The following is a 23818-nucleotide window of genomic DNA, read 5'->3' as shown; positions in this document are numbered from 1 at the left end:
CAGAGTTCTTCATTTTATTCATCTCACCTATCTGCTTACCTCTCCACCTAACAGCATTCACACACAAAGATGATCATCCCTTTAGTCGTGTCATCACTCACAAATATTTCTTTCCACTTTAATTGGAATTGTAAGGTACAACTCTGTGCTGGAGAAAGGGGAACTATGAATGTGGAATACCTTTGGTTCTGTCAGATAAGTTCAATATATATATATATATATATATATATATACTTTTTTTGCTTAAATGTTTCTAATAAAAAGAACAACAAAAGTGGGCATTCTTATCGCTCCTATGCAACAGGTATTGCTTAAAAACTTTATAAATACTACCTCATTTGATCCTAACGACAATCTCATTAGGTAGATGATATTCTTACCTTCATTTTAAAGTTTTTGAAATTGAGGCAGACAGAGCTTGACTTGCTCAGTCTCGCACTTCTAGTGGGGAGCTTAAATTTGAACTCGGGTCTTCCTGAGGCTAGGTTCGACACTGTCCACTGTGTCACCTAGCTCCCTATTTTTCTTTATTATAAGCATAATATTTGGTATAACAAGTCACCACCCAGTGTTGTGCTTTTTCTTGCACCTTGGGGTCAGGACATCTACTTACTCTTTGGACTTCCTTGCTTCCTCTAACTTGCTTTCATGCTAAGAAGGGTAGGGTATGTGATTACACTGTCAAGAGTCCTAGAAGTCACCCTAAAAACTAGGATCATTCACAGCTCAAGTCCATGCCAATAGGTTTCCATTTTACAAATGAACAATTAGAAATATAACTATTACTTGATGGTAATATCATCATTAGGTACTCATGAAAGCAAGTACATTTATAATAAAATACATTACAATCTATATATGAACCCGAGTTCCATTTTCCTACCACTGTGCAGACTTGCCACACCCAAAAGGCCAGTGGGAAACAGAGAAGATAAGAAAAGCTTGTGTTATGAGTGTAACTCTTAGCTCACAACTCTGGATTGTAGACTTTGATGTTCTGCATTCGTTCAAGAACATCTGCACACCTGAAGCAGCTTCTCTGCCCACTACTTGTCTGCTGTTCCTTAAACTCTCCAACGGGGCAACTTCTCTCTTCTCCAGAACTCTTATAGTATTTATAAGAATCATTCAAATTACCGTCGCTCTATAAGTGGATGCTGTGAAAGTGTCACCAACTAGTTTAAATAATAGTTTCCTTAAACCAGAAAACTGCATATCTTGCTAGTTTGTGTGCTACTGAACACTCCTGCCAGCTACACAGTTCAGTTCAAATTGAGGGCAGCAGATTTCACTTAAGAGTATCTCGGCTTGACTCTCTGGATATGGCCAACCAGCCTAGCCATTTTTTTTAACCCATTTCTACTTTTCTCTTTCAAACCAAAGAGGGACAGCAAAGGGCAATGAGTATTTCTGGGAGGCTACCTCTCTCTTAAACTCTAGGGGGCGCTGAAGAGACAGCTGGAACTCGAAAGCTCTTGTCCAATGAGGTTGAGCCTTTGCCCAACCAATGAGGGCTCACTAAACTGAAGTCTTCTGTCAGCTGACTGCTCCACTGCTGCTACTTCACCAGCAGGTAGAGTGAAGCGGCTTTTGACATTTTACTGTTTCTTCAATCTTTTCTTACTATGGTTCTTTACTCCTTAGCTTCAGCGTTCTATCTTAAACCTTTCATTGGCTTAAGTCAGAATCTTCTGGCTGTCAGTGATTAACCAACTGTTCACTTAAAAGGTAACTTCTATGAAGTCAACAGACCTTTTAAAATGATTCCTCAGGCATCTGAATATTAATTAGAAGGTTTTACCTTCCTCAGCGTCAAAAGTTACGTATGCAAATGAGCAGAGGGGAAACTATAGTGCCATAGGACTCTATTAGAGTCACCTGAACATGTCTGACTTGCCATATTGTTCCAGACACATTGGATCTGGCGTGGACAGGAGGCCTTTGAACATGTCAAAATGACTCTTCCCCCCCCCCCCCCCCCCCCCCCCCCATTTGTTGTTTATACCCCAAGATGGATAATCTGTACGTCATTGAGAGTTTGGAGGGAATTAGTCTTTTTCCCCTTCCCCTATGACTTCTCCTTTGTCTTTCTGTAATTTAAATATCCAAAGCTTTAAACTGCACAGCTGGGCTTCCTGGTATAAAGAATTTCCCAAATGACATGCCTTACTCTTGTATGTCTCTTGGACTTGTGATGTTGTTTTTGGTTAACAGCACTAAATGAAATTTTTTCTGCCTTTTCAAATGATAGGAATGAATGAGGTAGTTTTGTCTTCACAAGATGATTTTTTTTTTAATGGCATAAAACAGCAAAAATTTAAGAATTCACTGCATAAATCTGTACTAACAATTGGGAAATATAAAAATAGATATAGCTTCTTACAGAGAACTTATGAGTAACTAAAATACATGAGAATGTAACTTGCTGTTAAGTGCAAAAGGGAGATTTGGACAAGGATCTGAGAAATTTTAGATAAAGATCTTTATGTTCTTTTTTCTTCCTCAGTAGTAATTTATTTTTTCAAATACATATAAAGATAGCTTTCAGCATTCATCTTTGTAAAACTTTGTGTTCCATATTTTTCTCCCTCCCTCTTTTTACCTCTCTCCTCAAGAGAAGAGTAAGTAGTCTGATATAGGTTAAATGTGTTATCCTTTTTAAACATTTCCATATATCGGACCAAAAGAAAAAAAAACATAAAAAGGTGAAAATAATATGCATCGATTTACATTTAGTCTCCATAATTTTCTCTGAGGATGTGATTGTTATTTTCCATCCCAAATCAAACTATTCAAATCTGATCCAACAACTGTTTTTTCGAATTTTCGAATTGTTTGCTTTTTTTTCTGCAAGTCAACAAGATACACTTCCATTTTCTACTCTCAATTCAGAGGCAGCTATGATATAGTGGATAGCGCTCTGAACCTGGATCCAGGAAAACCTGAATTCATATCTGGCATTAAAAATCTTTGCTAATCACTTCACCTCTGTGAATTTACCTTAATTCTAAAATGGGGATAATAAACTTTACTTCATTGAAGGGTTGTTCTGAGGATCAAATAGGATAATATTTGGTAAAAAGGACTTGGGATAAATATTATAAATGTATATTCAGTCCAACGGTGAGTTGTTTTGTTTTATGATAGGTTCTGTGGAATTGTGGTTGGTCATTTGTATTGATAAGAGTTTTAAAGTCATTCAAAATTGTTTCTCTTAAGAATTCTTTTGTAACTTTTCTCTATCACTTGATATACACATCTTACCAGGTTTCTCTGAAACCATCCCCTTTATCTTTATTTTTAACTTTTCATAATCTTTTATTTATTTTTACAACACATTTCATTATATTAATATGCCATAATTTGTACATGAGCCTTTTTTCTCTTTTCTTAATCTAATATTGAATGTCACTGGGTCATAGAGTTTGCTCAGTTTACTAACTTTGGGGCATCATTCTAAATGAATCAATATCTAGTCAGTTCACAGTTCTAAAAACTGTGCCTTAATTTATCTATTCCTACAATCACTGCAGCATTTATCATTCAACTTTTTTTTTTGTCTACTTTGCCAGTTGGACGAATATGAGTTGGAACCTGTTTTTAAAATTTGTTTCTCTAATTGAATGATTTAAAGCAAATTTTTTTTTAGTATGGTTTTTGATAGCTTTGATTTCTTAACTTAAAAAGTGCCTGTTCATAAATTTGATCACTTATAAGTTAGGAAAATGGTTCTTATTCTTACAATTTGAATCAGTTCTCTCTTTCTTTTTTTATCTTTTCAGATAAACTAACTGTGTGCGTGCATGTGTGTGTGTATGTATTTGTAGTTACCTAGTTTTTCCTAACTTTTTCAGCATTGGTTTTATTAGTACAAAAAACTTTAAAATTTTGTGTAATCAAAATGGTCATTTTATCTTCTAAGTTGTTCTTATCTTTTGGTCATGAATTCCTCCCCTCTATATAGTTAAGGAAAGGTAATTACTTCCTTATTTCTGATATAAATGCTAACTAATTTACCTTAGTAGCTGGAGTCTTTGTTTTATCAGAAACTTCTATGGTCATTTGTTTCTATTTATTGTATACTTAATCTCTTCTACTGATTGATCTTTCTGTTTCTTTATTATTTTGATGATTAAAGCTTTGTATTAAAATTTAAGGTCTTCTATTGCTTGATAATTTCCCCCTTTTTCATCATTTGCCTAGAAAATTTTGACCTTTTCTTTCTCCAAATAATTATCATTATTGTTGTTTCTAACTTTTTAAAGTAACCCTTTAATAGTTTGGCATGACAGTGAATAAGTAAATTAGTTTGTGTAGTTTTTTTTTTTTTTAAACCTTAGTCCACTCCTGAGCAATTGATGATTCTCCAACCATTTAGTTCTGCCTTTATTTGTGTAAAGAGTTGTAGTCAGATAGTTTTTAGGTATATCTTGATAAATAGTCTCAATTATGTTGCTATTACACAGAAAAGCTGTTGATGGCTTGTTTATTTTATATCTTGCAACTTCGTAGAAGTTGTCAATTGTTTCATTTAGATTTTTAGCTGACTTTCTAGGGTTCTTTTAATAAATCATGATGTCAAATGCATGAAGTGATTGTTTTGCTTCATATTTGTGCATGCTTATTCTTTTAATTTGCTTTTCTAAGTCTTGTAGCTGTATCTAACATTGCTAGCACTATCACTTAATAATCTTACGATAATAGTTTTTATAATATTGAATTAACCCTGAAATTCCTGCTACAAATCCAATATTGTGGTTGTGAGTAATCTGTCTTTTGTTTTGTTCTTTCTAATATTTTATTTAATATTTTTGCATTAGTGAACTTTAGGGATATTGTTCCATAGGCTTTTCTCTGTTTTGACTTTGATTTAGATCATAAATCCATATTTGTATTGTAGAAACATTGGTAGGATTGTTCTCCAGATTTTTTAACCTTTTCAGTTTATATTAATATTGAAATTGATTGGTGTTTGAATGATAGAAGTAACTTCTAAATGCATCTTATTTGGGTGGGTTTTTTTTTTTTGTGGTAGTGGAAATCACTTATTTGTGGCTTACTTTTTTTTAAAATTAAATTGGGTTAAGTTCTTTTTAATCTGGGCATTTGGTATTGAACCAAAATTGGTTTCCTTCATTTGAGGCATCATAATGTCCACTTATGACAGAGGTAATATCTTATATCATTTGCTAGTTTATATAGCTTATTTTTTTTGGACAAAAATACTGTACTTCCAGTATAGCTTCAGAATACTAACACTATGCTACAAAGTGAGAGATTGGAGAAGGAATTTTAAAATATTTTAAGGAGAAAGATTATTTTCAAAAAGACACATTATTTAACCAAACTCTCACAGAACACACACATAAGAAAGTTGAGATTATTGAAATACTTTTATTAAATATGAAATACTTTAAAAACTAAAATATTAGTTAACATTCAACTAATACTTTTTTTACTTTTGTTTTTCTAAAAAAAACCCAAAACACCAAACTTTACATGTATTTTAATGAACTATTTTAAAATGTCCTGTTTGTTATTCCTCATAATGTTCTTTAACATATCTTAAGCTAATTGGGGAAGGGAGAGGTAAGGAAAGGAGGGAGAAAAAAAATCTTACAAAAATGAGTGTTGAAAATAATTTTACATGTAATTGGAAAAATAAAGTTCTGTTAAGAAAAAAAACTTAATCTAAAATCCATTTTAATTTTTTTCCTCAATGATATTTTATTTTTCTGAATATATGTGTGTGTGTGTGTGTGTGTGTGTGTGTGTGTGTCTAGATAGTTTTCAACATTAATTTTTCTAAGATTTTGTGTTTCAAATTTTTCTCCTCCCTCCTTACTTCTACTTCCCCCTTTCCCAAGACAACAAGCAATCTGATGTAGGTTAAATATGTGCAATCCTTTTGAACATAAATTCACTTTATGAAAAGCATTTAGAAAGGTGCCTGACCCATGGTAAACACTGTATAAATGTCATCTTTTATTATGACTGTGACTTTTGTTTAGTGAAAAACAATTGCCACTTAGTATGTTTTGGGGGAAAAAATGTTAAAATGGGATTTAAGTTTAAAATATCTGAATAAATTTTTTTTAATTTAAAGTTTTTAAATTTAAAATTTAAAAATAACCCTTTTTTTTTTATTCTTTTTCTTGCTTTGTTTAGCCTGATATTGTGAACTAGTTGCTATTTATGGCATGTATACAATTAATAAAAAAATCATGCAGCTTAAGCCTGTCTTAAGACAGTACTACTTAATGAAAAAATCAAATCTAAAAATAATTTAAGATTACAATAAATAAATTGTTTAGTCTAGATTCTCTCAAATGTAGCCAATACAGTATGGCTTGGTGTGCTGGATGTGGAGTTAGGAGAATGTGATTTTAAATCTAAGCTCTCAGTGGTTGTGTGAGCCTTGTGTTAACATCTGGCCCTCAGTTTTCTCTGTAAAAGTAAAGGGATTAAACTAGATGACCCCTGAAGTTTCTTTGCCTCTACTACTGTAATCCCATGTTTTAAAGCTATTATGTTCCCTCTAACTCTACTCTTCTCCAGGCTAAATCTTCCCCCAATTACTTTATAGAGAAGACCTCAAAGCTTGTTGCTATGTTGGAGCCTACCTATTCTTGTTATGAGTGTTTTCTTGTAAAATGAGGTGTCCACTAATACATTGTTGGTGAAGTTGTAAACTGGTCCATACATTCTGGAGAGCAACAGAACTGTGCCCAAAGGGCTATCAAACTCTTGCATACCCTTTGATCCAGCAGTGTCTCTACTGGGTTTATATCCTGTTTAGGACCATGCCTAAGTGTGAAGCCTAGAAAGCTTGTGAAGGATTAAAGGGGACTGCACCATTAAGAGATGTCAGTTCTCTGAAAGTCCCCACAGCAAAAAGCACACTTGAAGGAATTGCAGATCAGCCTTTACAGATGCTGGAGAGAGGGCAGAGAATTCAATTGCCTCTCAGTTGCCTTGTTGTATCATTATCATCCTCTCACATGAAGGGAGCTATTCTGCTGGTCAGAATTAGATTCCCCAGCAGCAACTAGCAGGTGCCTCCCATAGCAGTCTCCCCAAAAGATCATAAAAATGTGAAAGGAACCCACATGTACAAAAATGTTAGTAGCAGCCATTTTTGTAATGGCAAGAAACTGGACACTGAGTAGATGCCCATCAGTTGGAGAATGGCTGTTACTAAGTTATGGTATATGAATGTTATGGAATATTATTGTTCTATAAGAAACAATCAGTAAGATGATTTCAGAGAAGCCTCGAGAGACTTACAGGAACTGATGCTAAGTGAAGTGAGTAGAATCAAGAGAACATTGTTCCTGGCGATAAGAAGATTGTACAATGATCAATTCTGAAGGACATGGCTCTTTTCAATAATGAGGTGATTTGGGCCATTTTCAATGATCTTGTGATGAAGAGAGCCATCTGCACCTAGAAAGAGGACTGTGGGGACTGAGTGTGGACCACAACAGTATTTTCACTTTTTTGTTATTTGCTTGCTTTTTGTTTTATTTCTCATCTTTTTTTCCTTTTTGATCTGATTTTTCTTGTGCAGCATGATAATTGTACAAATATGTATAGAAGAATTGCACATGTTTAACCTATATCGGATTACTTGCTGTCTAGGGAAGGGGTTGAGGGGAATGGAGAGAGAAAAAAAAATTGGAATACAAGGTTTGCAGGAGTGAACATTGAAAACTATCTCTGCATATGTTTTAAAAAGAAAAAAATAGCTTTTTAAAAAAATCAAATAAAATGATATGTCCAGACCTGACTATACAATATGCAGTCTGACCAAAGCAAGTAATAGTGGACACCTCATTTTAGAAGAAAATACTGATAACAACAACACTCAGAGATAGGCTCCAACATAACAACAAGCTCTTTGAGATCTTCTCATATAAATTATCACCTTTCTAATACTGGTTACCATACCGCTAGCCCAGGATTGCCCTATTTTTCTTGACTAACATATCACACACTAGGTTATAACTGTAGATGGTCACTATATTTCCTTTTATCTCATTGAAATATGTTTTATTGATGCTAAGTGAAGTGAATAGCACCAAGCAAGCATTGTAGACTTGATCAACAAAATTATGTGATGATCAACTGTGATGGACTTGGCTCTTTTCAACAATGAGTTGATTCAGGTCAGTTCCAATAAACTAGTGATGGAGAGAGCCATTTGCATCCAGAAAGATAACTATGGGTACTGAATGTGGATCACAACATATTATCATCACCTTTTTTGTTGTTTGTTTGTTTTTTTTTTCTTTTTCTTTTTTCTTTTTCCCTTTTGATCTGATTTTATTTGTGCAGCATGATAAATGTGGAAATAGGTTAAATATGTGCATTTCTTCTAAATTACTTGCTGGGGGGAAGGAAGGGAGAAAAATTGGTTTTGCAAAAGTGAATTGGTGAAAACCATCTTTGCATATATTTTTAAAATGGAAAGCTATTATTAAAAATTTTAAAACAAAACAAAAAGATATATAATATTATTAAATCTTAGACCTGTCTCTGACTCTGCAACATATTCTTCCTTAGGTGTTTTGAGTGCCAGAAGTATTGAATATAGAAATGTCTGAGATCAAGTAGGCGACAGTGAGGATAAGTATTATATAAATAAGTGAGTCTGACCACAACTCTCTGAAGATAGGAACTTTAGATAGTTGTTTCAATTGTCCTCTTATTCTGTTAGTCCCATCTGGATTATGATGGTGTTGATTTTCTGAATGCCATGTTAAAGGGGTGATTTTGACAAGCTGGAGTATTAAGGACAATGTATTTGGTGCATCAAAGAGGATTCAGATCCTTGCCATAGGAAGTTTGGTTGAGAGAAGATTTAGAGAGACTTGCTAGTTGTATTTAAGTAATTGTTTTACATGATGCAAGAGAACAAATAAGGAGCAGTAATTATTTTTGCAAATCCTGTCAATATTATAAAGGCTTTCTTTACAACAATCCTATAAGGCCATATTCAGCTACTTGTATTGTTATCTCCTCTTTATGAATTAGGAAACTGAGGCTCATAGAGTATAACCTGATCGTGGTTATACAAATTTTAGATGTAACATTTGGATTTTAAATGTAGTTTCTCCCCTGACTTGGAATTCCAATGCTGAGCAATAAAGAAAAATCTTCTGGGATTGATTCTCTGACTCATTGCAATAGATCACTTGGAACCCATGGTTTCAGGGAAAATATTAATTAAAAACATACTAAATGACTCTCAGTAAAAGCAGCCTATAAGAAAGTAAAATATATATTTCTAGTAAGTTCTGTAAGGTTTTCATATGCTTCACACTGAAACCATGGAATCCTTAAATATGCATTGCCCTAAGAGCTTCCATCTTGATTTTAGAGTCAGTCCAAGTCGGGACAAGGTTAGCTTGAATTCCCCAAGGACTGCTCCACAGCATTTTGACTTATAATAGATCTTTGTTTAGAGATATGAATGGTAGAGCGTTAAGCTGCTCCAGGTCTACCAGCATCTTGACCCACAACAAATTCAAAAGTAGAATTAGATGCTTTGGTGGGCAAAGGTTCCTTGTCTTTGTATGTCTTCAAATAAAGTCTGGAGGATCACTTGGGAATTTTAAAAAGGAATTTATATTTGGGGGGGGGGGGTTGATTATACGACTGTTCAGAATTAGATCCGTAGGAGTTCTTTTTTTTTTTTTTGCCTTCTGAATGATGAAATTGTCAATAAGACAAATCAGAAAATTGTCTGATTTTTCTGCTCTTGGTGGGAAAAGATCCAGAAGATAGGCAAATAACTTGAGTTCTCTATTCCAACTATTTCTTACTTCATAGCAGTTTTCTGATTCAAAATTACATTTTTTACATTATATTAACATAGATCTGGGTCCTTAGAAATCATGTAGACCAACCCCTTCATTTTACAGAGAAGGTAGCTGAAACACAATTTTTATCTGTTTGATAGCACTGGTGGAGTAGTAATGAGGTTAGACCATAGAGAGGCTTAGAGAGAGGTTAGACTACAGACAGACTAAGTAGGAAACAAAGTAATTCAGACAAATAGGCCTGTTAGAAGTAAAATTAACATTTGACAACTTCTTTTATGTGTGGGATAAGAGATATAAAATAGTCAAAGATAATTCATTCCAAGGTTTCAAACTTGGCTGATCGGGAAAATTATGGTGCTCTTAATAGAGATAAAGGTAAAGATGGCACATTTAGCAGATTTGTGGATGACAAAGTGGAAAATCTGCTAATATATTGTTATGATAAAATTAGATCCCAAAATACCTTGATAGATTAGACCCAAATGTAGTAAAATAAAATTGTACAATGGTAAATTTAAGGCCCCCAGTCTTACCTGAGGGAAAAAGCTGTTAAATGATTTGCTAGGGTTTCACAATAAGTGATTTGTTGGGTTAGAGTTGAACTTGGGTCTTTCTGATGCCAGATCCAGCACTCCATGCACTGTGCCAACTAGCTGCCTCCACTGGTTACCAATGGAAGATGCATCAGTTTTCCCTTGTTTCCCTGGCCTTCTTCTTTTTCAATTGCATGGCTTTTTGGTGTCCAATTGAGATTTTTCCTAAGAATGTCTAATTTAGTAGTTTGTCATTTTAAAGGCATGTCAAACTATCCATTACTCCATTTGGGACTTTTTTTTTGGTAGAGATATTGAGTATTTTGCTATTTACTTTTCAGCTCGTCTTACAGATGAGGATACTGAGGCAAACAGGGTTAAGTGATTTGCCCAGGGTCACACAGCTAATAAGGATAAGGATTTCAATTCATGAAGATGAGTCTTTCTGATTCTAGATCCAATGTTCTATTCATTGTGTTACCTCATTGTAATTTGTTTTTATAAATAACAATAATCCTTTGTAATAGGAGAGTTGTTTATAATCTTGTTGGAGTTCTGAAGTCGATCTGAAGATAGTAGTAGGAAAGATCATCTTAGAAGATTTTATTGTAAGGGGTGCTTTGAGTTTTTTGCTCAAGTAAATGGCTTGATTTGGCCATGTTATCATATCTCTCCCCTCCCTCTCCATCCATCCCCCACCCCCCAGGAAATAAAAAGCCTTGTATAGTAATGGAGCTTTTCCATTATCTCGCCCAACATATTTTTCTACCTAATGAACCATAAGCTAAGTTGAATAGGATGTAAAAATCTTCAAATAGTAACTTAATGAAGCTATTTCTTTACATTTAACTGCTCTGGGAATTTGATAAGCTATCTGGAACACACCTCTAGGAGACCAGGAGGTAACTGCTTATCATATGCTGTATTCCCTAGAGATCCCAATTTGAGGGGCCGCATGTATGAGTCATGTATATCAGTTCAAGATGAGAGCTTGACAGGAAATGATCAGCTTTTATATCAAAAGATCACAGAACTATGACTTCTTTTGCTCTAGTTAAATGCCATGTGAATAATTCCTTCTTGGTGCTTTTATTGTCTAGTTTATCCCTTCCTTTCTTCCTTTTAGAGGAAATTATAATAGCTTAAAAGAAAAGGAGAGTTAAGTGAAACTAAACTACATGTCATCCGAATCTGCCAGTATAAGAGGTACATCTTTCTCCACTTCTTTGGGGCCAGTCAAAATATATTATAAAATTATAATTTTATCATGTTCACTTTCTTTTGTTATTTCTATTTACTTTGTATAGGTATTGCATATATTGTTTTCCTGATTCTGCTGAAATGGGCACTTAGTAACTATATTTTTATAATAAGGTATCAACTTATTTCCTTTCTGTTTGAAATTGAACTTTAGCATTGTTTAAGTTTGTTGTTAAGTTTAACCTTTCTTCATCTGTCCCTTGAAAAAGCTAATTGCCTAATAGCATTGTTTCCCATTGTCAACAAGCAAGACTTTTCTCATCATCATGTGGTTTATTCAGGATCTTTAGGAACTGTTATTTTCTTTAAAAGGGAATATTAAGAATTAAGAATAGTGAATGAAGAATAACTAAATTTTATATGATGCTTTAAAGATTCTTATCAGCAAACTTATGGTAGTACAAAGAAGTGTTCTATTATTCTGATTAGAAACTGAGGGTTAGACAATTTGGGGAGTTTGCTGTCTTTTGCCATTCCTTGTACTTTTAGTCTTCAGCACAATGCCCTAGCACAGCACAGTAGAATGTTAATAAATGTCTATTGTTTACCCTTTTTTATACCAATGGTTCTCAAAACGTAGTGTGGGAGGTCTTTGAGGTCAAAACTATTTTAATAATAATAGAAAAAAAATTTAAATTTCTGTCTAGCACTATAAATATAAACATAGATAACCTGCATGAGGAAAAAGCTCTTTGGGGAAGATCCTTAATAATTTTAAGAATATAGATAGATCCCATAACTAAGAATTTGTGAGCTACTGCTTTATATGGTATCACACTGCTCAGCAAAGATTAAATTTTATAGTACAGTACAATAATTCTATCCTACCTTTCCTGTCTTCTTATACTAGACTCCAAGACATATTCTTTGTTGCAGTGACACTGTCCTCTTGGATGTTCCATGAACAGGACACTTCATCTCTTGCTTGGCTCTGGGCATTTTCTCTGACTGTCCGTCATGCCTAGAATGCTCTCCTTTACTCCTCTGTGCCCCTGGCTCCCTGGTTTCCTTTAAGTCCCAACTAAAATCCCAACTTCTCCAGGAATCTTTTTCCAATCCTTCTTTATTCTAGTGCCTTCCCTCTTTTAATTATTTCCTATTAATCTTGCATATAGCCAGATGTGTATTTTAAAGCAGTGTTTGTTTGTACATTTGCAATGTGTCCTGTTGGATTGCAAGCTCCTTGAGGGCTGGGATTGTCTTTTGCCTCTTTTTTGTATACTGAATGCTTAGCATAGTGCCTGACAAAACAGTAGGCACAAGTTTATTAATTGAACTTGATCATTGGGGTTTTATGTTTTTCCTCTTCTTTTGATCTCCCTTTTGACCCATTTTTTGAAGTAGAAATTTATTTTGCTTATGAGACTACCCTTTGAACTACTTATATTTTTAAATCCACCTTTTGTCATGCCTTAGCCTGACCTATTTTCCTGTTAAATTTAACATGTTTCTATATGGAAAAACTTTGAGCTTATAATTTCAACACTTTTGCCCGACTCAGAAAAGAGTAAGGAATATTGGATGCCTTCTTCCCCTTACTATCTCCTCCATATCTCATACTAACTTCCCCTTCTCCCTCTCTCTGCCTCTTTTCTCTTTCCTCTTTCCTCAGTCACTTGTTTCCTCTCTCATTCCCTCTCTAGTCGTTCTCATGTTGGAATCTGGATGGTTTGCCTCCCCTGTTGGAATTTGTCTCCTGGTGGCCCAACATGTTTGGTTTTGACCTTTCTTTGTGTCTTGCTCCTTACACACACATTCTCCCCTCCTGCCAGGCTCCTCTGCTTATTGTCCTTTTAAAAACCATATAAGAAAAAAGTGCTAGTTTTAGGTCTCTTCTCCTGGTACTGAGAATACTCATTTGTTGCATTGGTTCTGACCTCTCCACTGCCCGAATGTCTGAAGACTGATTTCAGACCTCTTGAGAAACATCTGGATTTTCTGGTGGTCCCATGTTCTTCAAAGCTCTGTGGACTACTTTGTGGTAGCTTCTAACTTCTTTGTTCCAGATCAGCTTGTATTATTTTGCTCCCCTCTCTGTATAGTAATGAGCTATGAAGGCTGCCTCTGTCTTAATGCTTCATCAGACCAGGATTGAGATCCAGTTTTAGATTTCAGTTTCCTTCAGTCCAAAGATAACATTCAAATCTCAAATTGTTATGATGACCCTTTTGAACAAATTTTAATTGCTGTTGTCTTTTTTCTGATTGTCAAGTTGGATATAATATTTACAGTGAGCAATTACTGTTGGTATTTTTTTAGATCAAGTAATTTACTGAATAAATTTATGTTCCAAGCTCCTGTATTTTTCTGATGTTCTTTTTAAAAACTGTTTTGCTGCTTTGGAAAATCCTTAGTAAAGAGAGTAAATCCCTTGAAGGTCAACAAAGTGTGCATATTATTAATATATTTTCTTTCGGTGGAGACATTTTTTAAAACTATTGAAAAATCTCGAGGTGAAGAAACTGTAGGAGCATTGGCTAAAGTTACTCTGGTTAAATAAATCAATGGATTAATTTACTAATATTTGTGGTTTTAAAAAACTAAACATGTTAACCTAATTTTAAAGGAGAAAGAAAAACAAAACTTGAGTTATGAGTAGGGAAGCCCCTATCAGAGCATTTTGTTGTGAGTAAGGAAGAAGTAGGAGAAAAGGAAATGATTTAAAGTTCTACTTTGAAGATGTATTGTCAGAACTTACAACTTTCTCTTATGTACAGGAACTGTTTTAATAAGAAGTAACAGTGGTCAGCTGATGTTGGTGTCTCAACAAGCTTTAGCTCAAGCTGAAACGCCAAGCCCTATGAATGTAAGAACAGCAGTACCATCAAGTACTCATGCAGTCAAAATTTGCACTGTGCCGGTAAGTAATGACCTTGTCTGACTATCTGCTTTCCTTCACCACCCTTTATCCCTTTTATTCCCTCTTCATCATTAAGGGAGGAAGGAAGAGGAATGCTTCATTATCAGTTTTTTGAGAAGTGAGATTATGCTTAGTTCATTTCAGTGAGACTGCTTTTTTTAGATATTTGATTTGAATGAGGTTTCTGAAATTACTATATAATGAGCCAGATATGACCTTTGAGATTCCCACTTAACCAAACTTGGTTTTTTTGCAGGTAGTAATTTCTTAAATAACCACAAAAGTTTATTACTTTTTTTTTACTTAAAGATTTTACAGTAATTCTTTATCGACAAGTAAATATTTCAAATAAAAAACCCCCATGAACTTTAATGCTACTTTGACTTTTGGTCATGGAAGGGGGGGGGGGGTTCATGTTATGTGTTTATATGACATGTAGGGACATATATATCACAACATGTTATACATGTTACATTAATACATATATACACTTCTGTATTTATAAATGCACTGTTGTATTGAAAAATGTAAATTTTTTTTAAAAAGGAAAGAAATGCTGATTTAAAAATATGCTAGATGCAATAGGTGCTAGATGAGAAAATGTATGTGCGTGTGTGTGTGTGTTTGTGTATGTGTGTGTGTGAGACAGTAGCCACATAAATGTTGATTTTTTTTTTTTTTTTTTTTTTGCTCCTTTAGGGGCAAAAACATTTACAATATTTCTGATAGAAATCTTTTTTAAATTATTCTATTTGCTTACAAATTTTGAAGATCTTGAATATTAATCTTTTGGGGAAAGAGTACAAATGGGGTATTTGTCAGGAGGAGTAGCTGAATCTCAAGGATTGACTGGAAGGCAAGTTTGACTAGTACAATACAGTATGGAACTAGGAGTACTATGAAATAGAGATAAATGGGTAGATTGTATCCAATTTGTGAAGGATCTTCATCGCTAGTCTAAAGATTTACACTTTATTCTGAAGACAAAACAGAAAAGCTACATGGGGTTTTTGAATGGGAGAGTGATCCTTTCAAGCATTAGGAAAATCACTTTGGGAAAGGGAAAAAGGAGAGATGGGAGGAAGGGAATCTAACCACTTTTATAGTTAAGCTGAGCACTAATGAGGACTTGCAGGATAACAGCTGTAAGACTGGCAAGATTGCAAAGCTTTGATTCCTATTCTGTTCTTTACAGTGCTATTACTATAACCCTTCTCTAGGACTAAATTTTTTTCCCCTCTTTAAAAAGAAAAAGCTGATTTAGATCAAAGGTTTCTATCCATACCCTCAAGAGGTATAAGAAGCTTGCCAAGGGATTATGTGAATATTTGATATATAAAGGTATTATTCGTTTGAAATTAGTCTCATTTCCCACATGCATATGCATGGTAAACTAAATCTACTTCTTTTCATAAGAAGAAGTTGGGGATGCAGAATAGTTTGCTGAAAGCTGGAATGGAAGTTTGGGAATCCCTAATCTAAATCAGAACTTTTAAAACTTTTTATTTTTTTTTTGTGACCCCTTTTCCCCTGAGAATTTTACATGTCCCTGGGTATATAGGTATAAAAGTCATACTTTTACTGATAATAAATCATAATTTTGTGACCCTCACATTCAATTATGAGGTATTTAGATGATCTTTAAGATTATTTTTAGCCCTAGAGCTCATCAGATATAGCTTCTGTGAAAAACAGGACTTGACATGAAAATTGAATGATTATACTATCTCCATCAACAGGGAAATTGGGAAGCAGGGCAGATTTTTAAAATTGATTGTTGGTAGGCAATTATGAGCATATTGAGTTTGAAGTGTTGTTAGTTCAAATTCATTTCCAATCTAATTGGAGATTCAATTAAGTAGTTTAAAATTTAAATAATAGAGGAACTCTCCTGTAATGCAAGTAGGTGAAGCAAATTACTAAATCATACATACCTATCTGAGAGACAAAGATAAGCTTAGCTGAGTGTTATCACATATAATTTGAATCACAGACTCTCAGAGTTGGAAGGGAATTTCCGAGGCCATCTGTTCCAACCCATACCTGAAGGAGAATCTCCTCTGCAAAGTGTAAATGTTGTTTTCCCCAGTAGAAGGTAAGATTCTTGAAGGCAGGAAGTATTTTCATTTTTGCTTTTGAATTCCTAGGGTTTAGCACAGTGCCTGGCATTTATTTAAATTGAGCTTGCACAAATTATAGTATTTGAAGTGAAGAGAAACCCACTATATGGTATTATAGAAAGACACTGGCTTTGGAATCAGAGGACCTGGATTCAAATTCAGCCTTGGTCACTTAATATGTAGCCTTAGATAAGTCACTTTATCTTGAGGCTCTAGTTTCTTTATCTGTGAAATGAGAAGGTTGAATTAGATGGCTTCTAAGGTCTCTTCCAGCTCAAAAAAATTTACAATCTTGTGCTTTCCACCTTAGCTTGTAAATATTTTTATTAAAATGTTTTTGTTGCATTGGAATTTTTATCCCAAATAGAGACAAATAGAGAAGAATTCTGTATGTGGCTTTTTTTTTTTTTTTTTTTTTTTGGATGAATTCCATAATTTGATTGCATTGATGTAGAGTTACTCGGGTTATGTTTTTTGAATGTAATTTAAAAACCATATATGAAACATAACTTCTGCTTGTTGACTTGGGTATTTGCCCCCTTCCATTGTCCTGGCTTTTTTGAGGGGACTTGGAAGGTTCCAATTTCCTTGGAATATTCAAACCGGTCAATAATGCTAAAAATATATATTGTCCTATTACGGATGATTTTGGCCTCAGCTAAGAGCAGGTACTTAAACTGACATATTTAGTGGAGCAGAGATTAGTCAAGAGATCAAAGGATCACAGTCATGGGATAGGCAAAATACATCTGAAATTTGACCCTGTTGAAGCCCAGACTTTGGTGAAATGATCTTGATGTCATGTCAGGAAGAAAGAAACTAATGATCACTGAAAAGCATTCATCTAAACCTGATAACCTGGTTATTCCAGGTTTTCATCACTTTTTCTCAGTTTGGTGTGGGCATAACTGAATTGGTTGCACATAGCAGAATTATCCCCTAGAATATTAGAGGGCCAGTTGCCTTATTGGGAAGGAAGAAGTCTTATACAAACATTTTTGAATGTTACAGACAAGTAGATATCAATTTCTTAAAAAAGTAGAAACTTTTAGTGATGAAGAGTTAGGATAAATGAGAGGTACCAGACGAGAAGAGATAGGATAAATGTGCTCTGCAAGAAGGAAGGAACCTGATTAGATAAATTTACAAATTCTTAAAGTTTGTTTTCTTATTGAACTCTTCCAAATCCTAATAATCCTGCTTATTTTTATATTTTCTTTTCAGAACTCTGGTACACAGTTAATTAAGAAAGTAGCAGTTGCTCCAGTCAAAACAGTGACTCCAGTAAGGGCAGTGACCTCTGTCAAGGCAGTGGCTCCAGTAAAGGCAGTGACACCCGTTAAAGCAGTTGCTGCCCCTGTGAAAACTGTGGCGCAGTTAGGAAATACTGTGGTAACTTCCCTCCCGAAACCTTCCATAGTACAGGTAGGTTCTTACTATCTCTTGCTTCTCTATGTCCATGTTACATCTTTTATTTCTTTGGCAAAGTTACAATAGTGAGTAACTGTTTTCATTCAATATAAATGAAGTATTTGAGACAGTTTTTTGATTTTAGCCAAGTAAATCACTTAATTATATATCAAGGACTTCCCAGAATAATTAAAGTAGTAATAGCTAACACATGAAGATTCACAAAGTGCTTTTTTAATAACATTCATATGAAGTAGTTTGTGTAAGGAGTATGGCGTTTTATTTTAAAGATGGGAAGAATGAGATTATGAATGTTGTGATTTGCATAAAGTCACTCAACTAATATAAGTTTGAGGGAGGAGAAGGCATGGATCCCAGGGCTTACCATGCTTAATAGAATTGGAATAGTTTTTGCATCTGACAAGAGGTTAGCCTAATATATAATTTGGTACTTGAGAAAATTAAAGCAAAATAAATGCTTAACAATTAAGGAGAGGCTAATTATGTGAAAATAGATCCCTAGGAGTTAACTGCTTTTTGTGCTTTTGCTTTTCTTTTCTTTGGAAATCAATTCATTGCATGATTGTTTGGCAGATTTTAACAATGATTTCAGAGGACTAACTAGTTTTGAAGGAAAATAATTGCCATAGGTGATACTATTAGTGTAAAATGTGGGGGGAAGGGCAGAACTCTTGGCACAAATGTTTCAACTTTTGGCAGAATTTTAATAGAATTATAAAGGGTGGTAGATTAGCTTTGGTTACCTTTATTTTTTACTTTTGTGCCAGAATAATTCAGTCCCAAGCCACTCACCTAAATTTGAAAACAGTTATGAAAGCCCAAGAAGAGTTTGTAGGATGACTTTCTAATGTCTAGGAAGGAATAGAAATGTTTTTGAGGAATTAGCCGGTCTGAATTTGCGGAGTTTTGTTACTAGTTGGTTTCAGGCATAGCCTTTTGTCTGGTGGTTAGTTTAGGAATGTATTACTATTGGTGTCTAGGGAGTAGCTTGGTAGTATTTTCATTAATAATATTATATTATAAGGGAGTAATATCATACCTTGGATTATGAGATGATTCTTTGCCAATGTGAATAACTATACTAGGTGATGTAGGAGAGAGAAAAGAAAACTAAATGTCATATTTGGATCTCTTTTTATTAAAACAATTGAAAAAAAAAAAAAGAGTAAGGGCTATGACTGGTATTGGAACAAAATCCTTCAGAGTGGAATTTTAATTCTTTTAATGTGAACAACTTCAGAGACCAAATAAGATAATACATGAAATTCTAGTATTTAGTTCAGAAATTGAACTTGAGAAAAAGTACTCAGGTCCACCTTGTGGAGAAAGTCAGCACTACTTTAGATTTTAAAAAACTTCCTGATGGAAAATTAGAAGTGGATATGGAACCATCAAGGGTTTATATATAAATTTAAAAGCAAAAAGAATTTTATAATGAATTTTAAATTGTTTTTCCCCTGTTCCTAAAGGAATTCAAGAAGTATTTTCTTAAACTATTATCTTATGGTTGTGATGAGTTTTGAACAGAGCGGAAAAAAATTATTTATGCTGGATAATATCCAAATAACTTATCCTATGTCTAGTTCTTCTTTAGTGATGGACTTCTTGGTGATGGATATTTTGATGATGTACCTTGGCACACTGGTTCAATTTACAGTTAATAGGTAAGGGGGAAAAGAAAGAAAGAAAAAAAATAGAAAGATAAACATTTCTAATTATAGAATGGTCACTTTGGGGTCTACATGTATTTTTCGGATTCAGAAAATAGCCTCAAATTGAAATTTTATTTTACCTGCTAAATTTATATGTATTCAGTTCATATTACTCCTTCCAGACCTCAAATTTCATCATCCATATACATAAGTTGTGCGTGTCATTTTCTTTTTTTTACTGCTTTTATAAGTAATTGGAAGGAAGCTTAGGTGGAATGCACTTGAGGTGAGAAGTTAAGGACTTTGGAGGACTATAAGGGAGATTCCTAGAAAAGGCTCGGGTGATAAAACTTCTGTGAGCCAGTTAGGAGTATCATAACGTTGTGGGGGAAACATTTAGTAGCTGGAAGGAAATGGAATTGAGGATCCACGACTAATGGTGAAGTCAAGGTAGAAAATCATATAAAGATTGTATTTACTTGAACTTTTGTAGCAGTGAGAAAGGAAAGGAAGGAACAGGCATTTATATTATTTAATATGTGCCAACCACTGTGCTGAATGATGTACAAGTATTATCTCATTGATTCTTCACAACAACCTTGGGAAGTAAGTGGTATTATTATTTGTCCCCATTTTACCAGTGAGGAAATTGAGGCACATATAGGTCAAATGACTTGCCCAGAGTCACACAGCTAATACGTGTATGAGAGTGGATTTTACCTCTGGTTTTCTTGATTCAGGCCTAACACTCCACTGTGCTATCTAATTGCCTTAATAGAGAAAGAAGAGGTGTATTAAGGCTCTCCCCTCTCTCGGTAATAGATTATATCAAGCAGCAAGCTTCATGAGGTTTATCTTCTGGTTTCTTCTCTACTGGGTTGAAATTTCACTGGGTTATGCTGGGCAGTGACAAAGAGGAAGACTCACATAAAGGGAGTGTTTTCATAAAATGATCATCAATTAAAGTCTCAAGTGATTTCTGTTATTTTGACAATGAAGTGGACTTACTGAATTTCAGTCACAGATTCACAGTCTGGAATTGGGAGGGACCTCTGACTATCTTGTTCGATACATATCTGAATTTTTATTGGGGGGGGGGTATTTTTTTATTTGATTTTATTTATTTGAAGAATTATCTCCAGAAGGTGCCTCCATTCACTTTTGGAAGATGTTAGTTCAAAAGTTTCTTCTTACACCAAGCTGAAATCTCCCCCTCTGCTACATGTTATTGTCTGTTGGTGTTCTTTCTACCTTCTGGGTTCATATTGACAAAAGATTTTTTAAGTGCCTGCTATGCTGAAGGCCCTGAATTAGGTAATGGTGGTACAAAGGCAAAAATGAACCAACCAACTAGAAGTCTAATCCCATTTATGGTGACATTTCATTTATTTTCCAATGCTGTCTAGAAGCTATCTCCAGTTTCCTTCTTGGCCTATCCTTTGTTATGCTGATTCCCCTACTCCTGTGGTAAAATGTGTTGCTTAGGATTGAATCTCTCAAAATGTTGGATTCTACATTGGCTGTCATTTCCCTCATTCTGGGTGCTTTGTGCTTGTTTCTCTCAAAGTGCATTAGGGTTATGTGTATATATGGAGTTTTTTTTGTGGGGGAGAGGGGTGTATGTTTCTCTGAGGCCCATTTAGTCCACTGAAGCCTTCATATTTCTTTCATATAGATTCTCTAGCTGTGTCTTTCCTATTGTGCTTATGTACAGTGTTGTGTTTTGTGTTTTTGTGTTGTTGTTTTTTTTTAAAGAACCTATGTTCAATACTATTTTTTAGACTTATTATATTTTGTCTTTTGAAATTCAGCCTAAGGCTTTCATCTTTGGAGATCCTTTGGATTCTTACTCTTTCAGAATAGTAGAACTCTCTTTCCATATTGTATAATATGTAGGTTGATAAATGTGCTGTGTCTGCCTTTATGGCAGCTGTTCGCAATTTTTTTGATCTCAGGAAGACACTTCCTTCCTCTACTCTCCTTTTCCCTCCAAAAAAAAAGTTTTTATATGGGTTATGTTTATTGATATTTACAATAATAGAAAATAGTTTTGACCTCATGACACCCCTGAAAAGATATCTGAACCACACTTAAAGAACCACTAATCCATGACATTAAACAGTTTTTCTTTGTCTCTCCATTGTTTGAAAAGCCTTGAATTTCTCAAGAGCAGCTAGGTGCTACCTTACTCTTTCTCTACCCACCTTGAATTTCAGCTAAAAAAATCCAGCAACAAAGAACTGAGTAGTGATGCTTTCTTCCTGCCATGAAGAATCACCCTTTGCACAAAGCAGCCTTATTCCTTTTCTGATCATCTTTTTCCAGTACACTCCTTAATATTCTTTGCAAGCCTGATCGTTTTTTGAGCTTTAACACTCTTTGTCCTCTGATCTTCTTCCCCGAGATATATTCAGTTCTCTCTTTTTCTCCCCCTTAATTAATGATTGCTTATCCTTTCTTTCTGCGTAAGATGTGTCCTGATGACCCCTTTCAGTATCACAATAACTTTCCTGACTGAAGTGTCTCTTCTATCTGTGCTATGTCTTACTAGAATGTAAGTTTCTTGAAAGCAGATACTATCTTTGCTTTTGTATTTGTGTCCACAGAATTTAGCACAGTATGTGGTACATAATAAGTAATTAATGAATTCTCATTCACTACTAACGCTTTTTAAAATTTTATTTTTATTGATACCTTACTTTCATTTTTTATATAGATGAAGTCATCCCCTTCTAGCTCTTACTTAACCACCTAACCTTTGTAAAAAGATAAAACAGAAATTTAATAGAAATTTAAGTAAGCAGAACCTTTCTATCCATCAAGGATGTCTGAACATAATTATATGTTCATTATAATAACCTATGTTCTCTTACCTATAATCTCTTACCTCTGCAAAGAAGGGAAGTAGATTTTTTTCCTGTCTCTTTTCATTGGCTCCCAGTTTAATCATGATAATTATGCAGTGTTCAGTGTTTTGTTGTTGTTCTTTCTATTTATATTGTTGTTTCAACATGCTTACAGAGTTGTCATTTTTTTCCATATTGACTCCCAATTACCTATCCATCTTCCCATCTCCTGTATTTGTCTATTTTAAAAAAAATCTAGTTGATATGTTTTCTTTGCCTCCATAAGTCTTTTTAAATGCCACTCCTTCCCTTTATTTCACATTAGAATTGTTTTCTATCTTTTGAATTTTGTTATTGAGTTGTATGTCTCTCTTCCTTGTAGAATTTTAAGTCTTTTGATTTGATTGATCATAGAAAACTGTCTAGTTCAACCTTTCATTTTATACATGAGGAAACTAAGGCAGAGAGTAAGGGAGAAAGGTTTAAATAACTTGCCCAAGATGACATAGGTTGAACATATTCATCAACTTTGGTTTTGAATTCATGTTTTCTGATTATAGAGCTAGTGCTGTTTTCCATTGTAGCATTTTGCTTATGTTATCTTCAAATCTAGCTAGTTGTTCAACTATGCTCAGGTTTGCTTTCCTCTGTTACAAACATTAGAAAGTCAGCTTGTTTTAGCTGATGGCTGGATTCAGAGATGGGGGAGAGTGTGGGATTCAGCCTCTCTCTCTAACATGAACTAACATATATATATAAAAGACTCTGGGCAGGTCACTTAAATTGCAGATGGGCACTGGTAGAGGCAAATATCCCAAAGAAGTGAAAACACGAATCTAGACTAGAAAGAATAATCAAGAATAATACTAAGAGGCTGTGTCCAGTTACAGCCATTAAAACATTCCCATCATTTCTACTCAAGCAACTTAGTTTCTCCTTATATTATTGAGAAAAAAAAAACCAAAACAAAACCAAAAGAAATAGTTATCAAAACATTTAAAAATAAAACAAGTCTAATGGGCCCTTGGTTAAAAAATCCCTGACATAGAAAGAAGAGAGACAGAGAGAGCCAGAAGACAAGGGCTTTCAATAGGGGACTTGTACTTAAATATGTATGTGACAGTCTTTGAAAAAATAGGTTCCTTTCTCACAGACATTACTGTGTTTATGGTTTTTGCTGTAGTTTTCTTGGATGGCTAAGGATTACAAGGAATTTGAATAAATTTACATTCCATGTATGCATTGAGATTTCTTTGACCTGTTGCTTGGGAATGAAATCTCTGAGGAGC

The 23818-nt window shown here is 34.3% G+C and overlaps 1 protein-coding gene across 2 annotated transcripts in view; it reads left to right on the top strand.

Annotated features, from left to right (window-relative positions):
- TAF4B (TATA-box binding protein associated factor 4b) overlaps window positions 1-23818 on the top strand; it is a 162963-nt gene that overhangs the window by 20411 nt on the left and 118734 nt on the right. For both annotated transcript variants that reach the window (XM_031946496.1, XM_023496188.2), the window contains exons 2-3: window positions 14338-14480; window positions 17825-18025. In XM_031946496.1, coding sequence (XP_031802356.1) covers window positions 14338-14480; window positions 17825-18025 — 344 coding nt within the window. The remainder of the gene's footprint in view (window positions 1-14337; window positions 14481-17824; window positions 18026-23818) is intronic.

This window comes from Sarcophilus harrisii, chromosome 1 (genome assembly GCF_902635505.1).
Source record: "Sarcophilus harrisii chromosome 1, mSarHar1.11, whole genome shotgun sequence".
Taxonomy (NCBI): Eukaryota; Metazoa; Chordata; class Mammalia; order Dasyuromorphia; family Dasyuridae; genus Sarcophilus; species Sarcophilus harrisii.
Note: the sequence above shows the minus strand (reverse complement) of the source record. Positions and strands in the feature narration are given on the sequence as shown.